Here is a 10873-nt window from a genome sequence, read left to right as displayed (position 1 = left end):
AAAAAAATTTGAGCCTTAGGATGACAGTGACAACACCAAATATTATGTAACATGGAGCATTAGTATTACATCATATTTATCATAGAACTTTTTCGTCTAAATGACCATTCTTGTTGTTCAATGATAAGGTAAAACTAAATTGAGATCCACAAAATTTGTGTACCCGAGGTTGCTAAATTTTTTTCTCTTCTTTTTGTCGAACTGATGTAATGAATAGTGTGCTACTTGATTAAAATGATACTGCAAACAAGAAGTTTTCGTTGATTTAATTAGAATGATGCAAGGAGGAAAGTGACAATCATGAGGCATTGCTATTTGTCAATGCTACTATCATAGTTTTCTAAGTACAAGCCCAAAAGTAATAGGTTTAATGTCTTCTTTGGCAATTTCTTCGCCTACCAATCTTCTATAGTTCTCAAATAAACTGTCCAAGATTTCTTCTCCAAAGTGTTGGCCAATCATTGATTCTTGAATAGCCCTTACAGCCATTGCAACACTTGTTGCATAGCTCTCATTGTCCTTGTGATTGTCCCTCTCTAATTCAAACATCTCGAACCTGTCCAATCCAAAAGAACCCTCTTTCCTCACTGCATCTTCTAATTCATCTTTGGATGGAGCATAGAAATGCACATCATATGAATCCAGCTTTTCCTTCTCAACTTCTCCCTAACAAGCACAAAAACAAAATTAATTATAAGGTATATATCGATTTAGGGTTTCTAGGTAGAGTGCTACACTCATGACTAACCATATCCCTTTACTAGAAAAGGAATATATATAAATATATATATATATATATATATATAATTCAGGCACAAAATGGATCTTATTTATGTACATCAAATCAAATATATTGACCTAATAAAAATTGAAATAATTATTTGTTGAACAATTGCTGGTTGTTGCATATTTAAACACTGGTGATAGTTTTATTGCGATTGTTTTATTGTCTTTTATTTATTTATATTAAATCTAAACGAAAAAGTGAACCATTAAAACCTCAAATTAATGTCGTTTTTCAACCCAAGTACAACTAGATCTGCAATAATTAGGCGCTGTAGCATTACTGTTACTGTTAGGCATAATAGTACCTTGGAAACCAAAATGGCAATGGACTGATAAAGAAGCTCCCAGAAGAAAGAGTTGCCTCTGTCCACATGATCTGGGCCGATCCTGCCCAACAAGATCAGCACCATTTTTCCTCCTGAAATCAACTCCTCAGACCTTGACTGAAGAAACAAAGTGAAGTCTTCCTGGAATTGCTTCAAGTATGCGTCAGCCACTACAAGAGGGCTTGATTCAGAAATGTAAACACTGCCTTTGTTTAAGGACTTCCCTTGCTCTGAGTAAATAGCTGGAGGAACCTGCATGACAATATATCCCACTAGCACATAATTAACTATCCTCCACAGTAAAACTGTAAATTAACTGGGAAGATGGGAAGTAAATAATCAATTTCATTATCTCACCCTAGACAGCCAGTGTAAACTGTAAGATGAATATACAAAGTGCAAGGAGTTGTTGGGGAAAAGTCTCCCATAAAATGAGCCTGGATAACCTCCTATATAAATGGAAGGAGGCCCACTGTTCGTTTCTTTGTTGAGGTCCCTTGAGAACTCCGGCAAGGACTTGAAGATTGAGTTGAAGTCATTGGTGGGAAGATCATTAAGGTACACTCTGAATTCTGGTGCTGTGTGGAAGGCTTTTCTACTTGTTCCTTGGACTGCTTCAATGATCTCTTTCATGATTGACAAGGTGTTGGGTCCTGATGAGCAACCCAGATCAGCTATGCCTAAGCTCTTTGGAGCTGTTGTAAGGTAAAGTTCTTGGACTGTTTCTAAGGTCATGTCCTTGACCATATCAGAAGCCTTCTTCTATAACACTCAGAAAATGAAGACAATGAGAAAATTTATAAATTAGCATTATGAAACTAAAATAAGCATGAGAAAGAGAGAGTACTTGGAGGGAAGAGTTTTTTGCATAGCTGTTGTGGCCAATGCCTCCAGTCATGTGAAAGACTTTCTCTACATCCATGGTGGTTTGAGGCTTGCTGCTTGCTTTTCTCTGTTGCTTTGAACTTGGGTGGTGCTTTACTGGTTTATAAAGGCAAGTTTGAATGATAAGAACTTTACCCTTCTAGGAGACGTATGGTTTTATTAATACATATATTTTTCATCATGGTAGTTCAAAATGCATATAATTCAAGTGCCATCATTAAAGGCACAATCATGGCTTGGGAATAGATGGTCCTAATCAGTCTATCTCAAATGGGGAGCATCATAGCAGGGCAACTTACATGAATATGAAAAAAAATTACAGCTTGACTAACTAAACTTGGGTCTTAGTGTAACAAGCATTAATGCTTAAGATAATATAAAATTAATTAGTCTCCTAATTCTGAACTATTGGGGAGTTAGTGGCAAGTCTGAGACCTGTAAACCATTCATAATCAACGGCAAGTTTAGACAATCTCTCATCATGACAAGAGATTCTTACGTATGTAAATATATCACTGATAGAACTGACCAATCAGTGTACATATAGGGGAGATGTTTTATTCACTTTAATAAAGTAAATATAGTTTAGGAACACATCTAAAATTTTCTGAATTTTGATCGGTCAGCTCTACTAGACACGTGGTACGTTTGCCTTACATAAGAATCTATCATTACTATAATAGTGCATGACCAATTATTATACGAAAAATGTCTAATATTTTATTATTGTTTTTGTTTTGACATTCATTGCTGAGGGTTTAGCTTCAAATTTAGGGCGCTGCTCAAAACACGAGCTAAACACTAAACTCACCTTCTAACAATGTTGTATCACATTTAATCAACTCTAAACCGTACACATTGCACAAGTCAAATAACAATTCGTAATACACTATTGAGCATTATCTTCATACATTCGAGATACAAAATTAGTAATAGAAAACAAATTTATATCATGTTAACACACCTTCGCATACAGCCCCAACCAGAACCAACGTAAAAAATATATAGATTCCAAACAGTTCAAAATAGATACTACTATGTATCAGAGTACCAAACAAACGGTTATAAAGATCTGTATTACTGTAATAAACTCAACAGTAGGTTGATTTGATGCGCAACTGAAAAGTTGGCGTATTGGTTGCACCAATGGTCTCTGTGGTTTCTTAATTGAGGTCTGTGATATAGATATCGTTCGTGCTTCCAGTGCATGATGATAAAGCAAAGCTAGCAGGTGTTGTGCTCCATCAGTGCTTAGGCCCCCAACTTTTCTTTTTCTCCATTGTCTGGGGGAGCAGCAAAGCGATTAAGTTTCAGAGTTGGACTACTCGATCAATCACCAAGCAAAGTGAAAGTGGTACTACTGAAAGATACCATACCACGGTTGAAATTTGATGAGATCCTTTTGTTATTGTCATAAATATCACGCCTACTGGACACATGTCGGCTGGGGGCTATAACTGGTAATGTATACGGCTATGAGTGCGACAGGCATGAATAAATGACTATTTTTGTAATACATGCATGAACTAAATATGAGGCTCAAAATTTTGGTCCTTGTAGTTGATGGTACAGGTTCACTGAGCAAATAATCCACCACTATTGCCAAACCGGTAAAACCTAAACATATCCGTATACATGGCCTGGAACTAGATTGGGTTGTTCTATATCTAAATCACATTTTGGAGAAACTCTACATCATTAAGAATGCCTAACCGTCCGATTAGGTACTAATATGTGAATCAAATGAAAGAAAATTAAAGGTGTATTAGATATTTTTACTTAATTTGTGAGTCGGATGTGTCATACAATATGGCACACACATATTGAGTTTTAGGAGTACCTTTCAACGGAGACTCCATAACATATACTTGACAATGACTTTACAAATTATAAGTTTTTTTTTTTTCTCACTTAGCATGATGTACTATCAATATTCCAGAGGACTGAAAAAATGGAATGCCTTCTGCACTATCAAGAATCAATTACGTTTTATTCCCCACTTGTTTTTCTTTTTCTTTTAGTAGCTTACGGTTCTCTTTTGTGTCCGTAAAAGTTAATGCGTTTAGGAATCAGTGTTCTTCTTTCGGGCAAATCAAAACGTAAGACACTTTATAATGCACATAAATCATTCCATATTCCAGAGGCTAGGAAAGACGGATATCTAATTTCTTTGCAACGATGATTAGGTCCGCTACATACTCCATCTTCTTTAATTATTAGGTTCTTATTGGTGGTTAATTTGTTGTTTTGTACTTGCTAATATTTCTGGAAAATGAGCAAATATTCCAAGTGAATCCTACATCGAATCACTTGCAAAGATTTTCTTTCAGTTGGTCACTACTTCCTATTGGAGACTTTCCTTTTGTCATTCTTCCATGAAGACAAAGAGAGTTTGATTATCTCCTCTTTATAAAAAGGAACATCGATCCTAATCAAGAATTATAGATGATCACTACCAAGTACTGAGTGCTACGTTATATAAAGTCAAGACTTGATAGGGTCTGTTTCTATTTTCATGAAAAAGTTGAGAGATGAAAAAGAAAAGAGATTATGAGAACGGTGATCGAGGACTTTAATCTCTTTTAGCGAAAATTAGATTGGTTTTAGCTAGTCACAGGTTTATAATTTTTTTCCGTGAAAAGTGAAAAGAAGAAATTGAACACCAACTTACTTGATTGTCTATTGCTTTTTATTTATTTTTATTTATTTATTATTATTATTATTATTATTATTATTATTATTATTTTTGCGACAATTCATTGTATTTTTTGAGTGATTTGAGCCGTGATCCGTTGATAAGTTATAAATCCAATTAGACCTCGATCATCATTTAGCCCTTCAACCCTAAACCCGCCCGACCTGGCCCTACCCTTTTTCAAATAGGGTAGGGTAAGGGTCATGCAAATGAAGCTCGGCCCTACCCTACGGCTCAGCCCAATTGAGCCTGTAAGGGCCAAGCCCGGCTGGGCCCTAAAAGCCCTAGCCGACCCTACCCTAAAATTTATATATTATTTTTATTATTTTCTATTACATAGGCTTTGTTTTCTTTAACTATTATTTTCCTTAATTGTTACACAACAATTAATATTGATAGATTTAAAGAGATAGTTAATTGAATATAACCACCTTAACTAAATTAATAAATGTTATAAGTTAATTTCTATTTATGTGTGTGTGTGTGTATTAAATATGATCAACAAAAAACAATGAGTCTTGTATTACCTATATTATCATTTAGCCACATTTTGAGGAAAAAATAAAATGTATTTTTTTTTTGGTTATACAAAATAAGGCTCTTTTCTGCCCTATTCGGAAGGCCTGCCCTACCCGGCCCTTTCGGCCCTAGCGAATCAGGTTTTTCGGATGGGTAAGGGTTAACATATTTAAGCCCTAGCCCGACCCTAAGCCCGAAAATTTAGGGTAGGCCCGGCCCATGATGACTCCTAAATCCAACATTGTAAAGGTCATGAGTTTGATTCTCACTAACATATATAAGGGTGGAGTTGGATAAGGAATTAAAAAAAAAAAAAAGTATTCTAATGAAAATATTGCTCACTCTTGAACCAAAGCAGTAACATGAAGCTGGTGAACAGTACTTTTTCTATACATAAACTAATGAGAAAATCAGCAACAGTGCTCGAATTCTAGTGTCAAGGCCAATTTGATACACAAACTCTCAACTATACGAATATGATACCTGAAGTCTTATTTTGATATCGATGTGATACATCTGTTTAATTTGCGCCAATGCTCTGTTATAATGATGATGTGTCAAGCACATAGGGATTAAAAAAATAGACAAAAGACCAAAATAACCTTGTTTTAATTTTTTTTATTCTATCCTTTTTTTTTTTCTTTGAAATTTTCTTAATTCTATCTTCTTCTTCCTCATTTCTCATCCAATTTCTCAGAACCTTTTTTTTTTCCTATCCAATTTCACTGTGGTTGGGCCTTCTCTGGCAAGGGTTTTATATCTTCTTCTTCCTCTTCCTTTTCCTTCTTCCCTTCCCAATCTGATCCTCTCTCTCTCTCTCTTTTCAATATATAAAACCCCTTGACCAGTGTGTGAGAGTTTTGCTTGAACAGAAGAGTGAGTGGGTTTATGTGTTTCGTCTGAGTGCTTTTGCAATTATCAGAAGAAGAAGAAGATGAAGTACTTGGAGAACAAGCATCAAGAACAAAGAGCACAAAGCTCTTGTTTGGCAACACATGCACATGCTTCTGCTTCTCAAGATAACAGACATCTTTTTTTTTTTGCTTATTTCAGAGACCATCGACCACATCCAAGTGGGCTCATTCTATGAACTAGACCATTCGAAGCTTCCTCCAACTACCTCAGAAGAAATGAAGTCGATTCGGGTCGTCATGGTACTCATTCTAAAACCCAAAAATATATTTGCTCAATTTTTCTTCTTGTTTGGGTTTTGTGTTTGTAATGAGTTTTTGAATCTGGGTTTAATCACTTTCAGGTGAATGAAAAGTCTCTGTTCAAGGTTTCAGTGAGGTTTCCAAGCCTTCACTCTCTCCAAACCCATATGAATGAGGAAAGCTACCAAAACCTAGATGGCTTTCTTCCCTTCACTCTCTCTATTTCGATTTTCTCATCGCCGACGATCGTGCCAGCTGAGTAATGTAACAACCCAACAGTAAAAACCAATCTTTCACATTCCAAAATCCAGAAACTCAAAATCCAATCCCTACCCAAATACTAAACCGCAGTCGGGTTTCTGGGATTGGAACCATGAATTGAGGAGTAACCATCTTCTCCTTGCTGTCATTCCCTTCTTCATTCACTACTACAACCACCGCAGCATAACAAATAAGTTGACATAACATTGAAATCACTTGCAGAAATCTCAAAACCCATACCTCTATTCGCATAAATGTCAACGGAATCCTTATCAGAATCTTCGCAAAGCCTCTCCAGTAACTCCATCTTGGAACCAGTAGCCGGAATTCCATGAAGAGTTGCTTGTTCGCAGAGTTACTTGATATTCATGAATTGAGGAATTGTGGAGGTTGATTTCTTCGACCTATGAGAGTAGCTTTTGCTTCCGGATTGTTTTCGATATGGGTTTTCTCGTTGTGGCTCTCTATGTTGGAGGTTGGAGACGACGCTAGGTTTTGGGTTTTAGAAGTGAAGACTAATTACAAGACTTGGAAATTCTGAGAGAGAAAGAAGAAGCAGAAGGAAGGGAGAGGCAATTCCGGGTTGTTCATATGGGTTCATTAAACCCAGAATTCATCTTCTTCTTTTTCATTTTTTTCTCCATAAATTAGTTAATAAGAGAAAGATAATTTTGCTCTTGATAAAAATATCACATGCGTGATACATCATTATTTTAACAGAACATTGACGGAGGTATCACGTATATATCAAAATAAGACTTCAGGTATTACATTGATATAGTTGAGAGTTTATGTATTAAATTGGCCTTGACATTAGAGTTTGGACATTATTGCTGAATTTTTCTCTACACTAACTAGGAGGCAATTCCTCTCAACTTTGTTCGAAGGCATCCAGATGATAGGCAGCGTATATTAAGGACCCAACATCTTGATGATGGCATAACGCATATGTAAGCTATAACTCCATTTGAAGTTTAATCAAAGACATGTTGCATATAATTAGAACCAAAAGTCGACTTTTTCTCTCTGCTAGGGTTTTCTCTCTAGCGGGGAAACTGATCGAGCTTCGATTTACCATGGCGGAGGAGGAGACTATCGTGCATCTTGTTGGGGGCGAGGAGCAATCCAAGATCCTTTCTGCTATGTTTGTGGCCGGATGCTCTCTTAGAAATAGGTATTGCCGCCATAGTTTTCGGCAGCGATTTCCTGCATTTGGGGTTTGAAGGAACGCGTTCTGATTTGCGAAGAGGGAAATTAAATTTTTGTCTTCCAGTTTAAGGAGCAGGTGACGAAGGATTACGTCCTTAACAGCGGACTGTGGTTCTTTAACAATTCGATGCTTCTTTTGGTGGATTATGACGGAATCCGGGATCTGGCAGATGTTCCTCTGAATTCTATGGCAGTTTGGGTGGTGGTGATGGCTATGCACAATGAGCATACTCTAACCTTGCTGGGGAACACCTTGGGGCTGTTTGTAAGGTACGATCAGGTGGTGTTGCAGAGGAAAGACCCCGTGCAACGAATCTAGGTTGTGCATGCTCGTCGTAGTACTCGTTCTCTGCGGAAGTGGCGGTGGAATTGAAACTAAGGTATGAGAAGTGCCATGGCATCTGTAGGGGCTGTGGTTTCTTTGTTCATGGGATGGGTGGCTGCGACAACCTGTTGACGACGGTGATGGAGCTGGAAGGCACAGCTTCAGCTTTGAAGGCCTTGCTGATGGTGGCTGACGCGGTCGAAAATAGGCCGCCTGGCCCGTTTGAGATGTTTCTGGCGGTTGGTCAGGGTTCGGAGGACGGTGGAGGCACTACTAGAATTTACCCAATTGGTGTCAAACCACTTTTGTCAACTATTCTAAAAATTTCGTCACCCAAAAGTATGGGTGACGAAAAACGTTCGTCACCTATAGGTGCGTGACCAATTCCTTTGGGTGACGAAATGATCTGTTCGTCACCAAAATATGTTTATGTGACGAAATAAATTTGTCACCCAATCCCTCATATTCCGTCACTCATTCTCTTTCAAAATTCGATAGATTTCAGAAATCATTTTTATAGCTTATTGCATGTTTTGGCATATATATATTTCAACTGAGCTGGCATATATTGCATTTCAAAGTACAAACTGAGTATTTATAGATAAACAAAAATATGTTCCAAGTTCCGAACATTAATTTACATCCAAAATGTGAAACTCCTAATACACATTCTAATCATTTCTATCCTTCCCTTGCTTCATTTTCATCAATTATTACCATCCTCATCACGACGAGGATGGTGTCTTAGGGTCTTGACTTTGCAAAAATACATTGTAGCCCAAAAGTTTGCCGACTGTTATAAGAAGTTGATGAAAGTTACACGTCCTAAACAACTAATTTTCAGCTTCTCCTTCGACTTGAAGCATTGTTCCTCTGCCAAAAGAGCCATCACATTTGCAGTCTTGGCAAAGTTAACTTGAGAACTTGGTCTTCCTAAATTGAAAGACACTTAAAACAAAAAACAAAAACAAAAAAATCAGCAATATCCATCAAATTTCAGATTCTCTTAAACTAATTGGGATAACCATTTAGAGTATTGTGTAAGACATAAATATACATTGAACCATATATATGATAAGAGATCAATTGTAGAAAACCAATGAAAGTTGAAAACAATCAGAAACACACTGAAGGAAGAAATTAAAAAATTACAATGAAACTTAATTTAAAGGACACTTACTATGAACAATGACATCATAAGAGACCAATTAATTGTCTTTGGCAGAAAACCTGTTGAGAAAAAGAATTGGATAAATACAAATGTATGAACATTTGTTCGGAAGGTGATAGTACCTGTCATGGCCTTCCCCAATCAAGTGGTAAGTGTCCTTGGCAGAGAGAGCTCCAGTTTTAGCAACCAAAATAGATATCAGACAACAGGGTAAGCTTTTACCTTTGAAACAAGCAATGCAGCATCTCAACTTTTAGTAGTGCTATGCTCCAGTTATATTTAACAAAAATGATAATGTAATGAAAGATATAAGCAGCATCTCATCCATTTTCATTGTTTCCAGCTTCCTGTGCAGATCTTATATTAGAAGCAGATTTCACAAAACCTTCTTGTTGCTAAAATATCCATGAAAAGACAAAATCTCCCAACAGAACTATATGCGGCCCAACTGAATAATTTAAACTAAAGTTGATGATTCACTATCAATATCTATGACCTGCTTACTTAGAAACAAAGTAATAGCTCTTATAATTTGAGAGTGCAAGTCATACATTATATTTTCAATGGGCCATATAAAAAAAATAACTTACTTTTCAATTAAGAGAACCAATTTGCTGGAGCAGTTTCAGTTGATTTAGTCATCTTGGAACACTTTCAGTATGAAATGAACAACCCATCAGAAAACAAACATTGACCAATGTAGTAAGAGTAAGCCTAATTGAGTAAACCCAGGTACTTCGACTAGCAAAACCAACCAACTGGTAGATAATTATAATTCCCTTGAGTCACTTCTTCACCTTAAAAACTCTTATACGAGATAAGTATTGAAACCAATCCTATCTAATAATGTAACAAAGCTGACTACTACTGATACAAATAAAACTAAATCGAGCGCAGAAAAAGGCCAATTCCATGAAATGTAAAATCCACCTTCCTTACGAATGACTCCCGTCAAAATTAAAAAACCAGAACAAACTCTAAGCCCTTAAACAATCAAGAAAACGCAAAGCAAACTCCACTCCCACATTATAGACAAGCAATCAAATTCAAAACCAGAAGATTCAAATCAATCTCAGATCCCTATCATTTCTCAAAACCCAGCAATAAACAAACCTTGCAAAGATTGATTTTGGTGATTTGATACGAGACGCCGAACCAGTGGCTCTTAGCCCTGTGGTACCCAAGTCCCCAATTGGGCAGATACTGTGCCACCTCGAACAGGTTCTTCTTCTTTCTCTTCTTCGGTTTAGTGGCCAACGGAGAAGAACCAGCAGCGGCATTGCGCCGTCGGCCTTCATTTCAGGAGCGATCGATTGCAGCGAGGATATGGTGCTCGGTCTTCAGTAGTAATTGTCCAAATTGGCAACCATATATATCCATAGAAACTGGAATCCAATTGGAACCCAAAACTGAAAATTGAGCGGAACGATTGAAGAGGGTCAATACCTTGGAAAGACTAGAAGCAGCGAGCTCATGGTGCTCGGTCCGTAATTCGAGGTTAGAGACGAGATAGTAGCCGAGATTCTCAATGTTTTGCGGTGA

At 37.0% G+C, this 10873-nt stretch overlaps 1 protein-coding gene and 1 long non-coding RNA gene across 3 annotated transcripts; one reads left to right on the top strand and one right to left on the bottom strand.

Moving 5' to 3' along the window:
* Positions 1 to 229: 229 nt before the first annotated feature.
* LOC112190687 (probable methyltransferase TCM_000336) lies at positions 230 to 2121 on the bottom strand. The gene is made up of 4 exons (XM_024330155.2): positions 1960 to 2121; positions 1470 to 1874; positions 1092 to 1364; positions 230 to 666 (listed from the first exon to the last, which is right to left on the bottom strand). The coding sequence occupies exons 1-4, from the start codon at positions 2032 to 2034 to the stop codon at positions 331 to 333; spliced, it is 1089 nt and encodes a 362-aa protein (XP_024185923.1). The 5' UTR covers positions 2035 to 2121; the 3' UTR covers positions 230 to 330.
* Positions 2122 to 5905: 3784 nt separating this feature from the next.
* LOC112190926 lies at positions 5906 to 8716 on the top strand. 2 transcript variants are annotated; one of them, XR_005807136.1, is made up of 4 exons: positions 5906 to 6365; positions 6467 to 7390; positions 7485 to 7576; positions 7660 to 8714. It is a non-coding gene; the product is annotated as an uncharacterized LOC112190926 (long non-coding RNA). The 2 variants fall into 2 exon arrangements; XR_002932712.2 differs by having other exon boundaries at positions 6467 to 7576; positions 7660 to 8716.
* The last annotated feature ends 2157 nt before the right edge of the window (positions 8717 to 10873 follow it).

Source organism: Rosa chinensis, chromosome 2, assembly GCF_002994745.2.
Source record: "Rosa chinensis cultivar Old Blush chromosome 2, RchiOBHm-V2, whole genome shotgun sequence".
NCBI classification, from domain to species: domain Eukaryota; kingdom Viridiplantae; phylum Streptophyta; class Magnoliopsida; order Rosales; family Rosaceae; genus Rosa; species Rosa chinensis.
Note: the sequence above shows the minus strand (reverse complement) of the source record. Positions and strands in the feature narration are given on the sequence as shown.

What these genes read in the sequence shown, in the direction of transcription:
- LOC112190687 (XM_024330155.2), bottom strand. Translation starts at nt 2,034, where the DNA reads ATGGATGTAGAGAAAGTCTTTCACATGACTGGAGGCATTGGCCACAAC. An exon ending in CAAAAAACTCTTCCCTCCAA is followed by an intron (nt 1,875 to 1,959) that starts GTACTCTCTCTT and finishes TGAGTGTTATAG; the next exon opens with AAGAAGGCTTCTGATATGGT. An exon ending in GTTTACACTGGCTGTCTAGG is followed by an intron (nt 1,365 to 1,469) that starts GTGAGATAATGA and finishes ATTGTCATGCAG; the next exon opens with GTTCCTCCAGCTATTTACTC.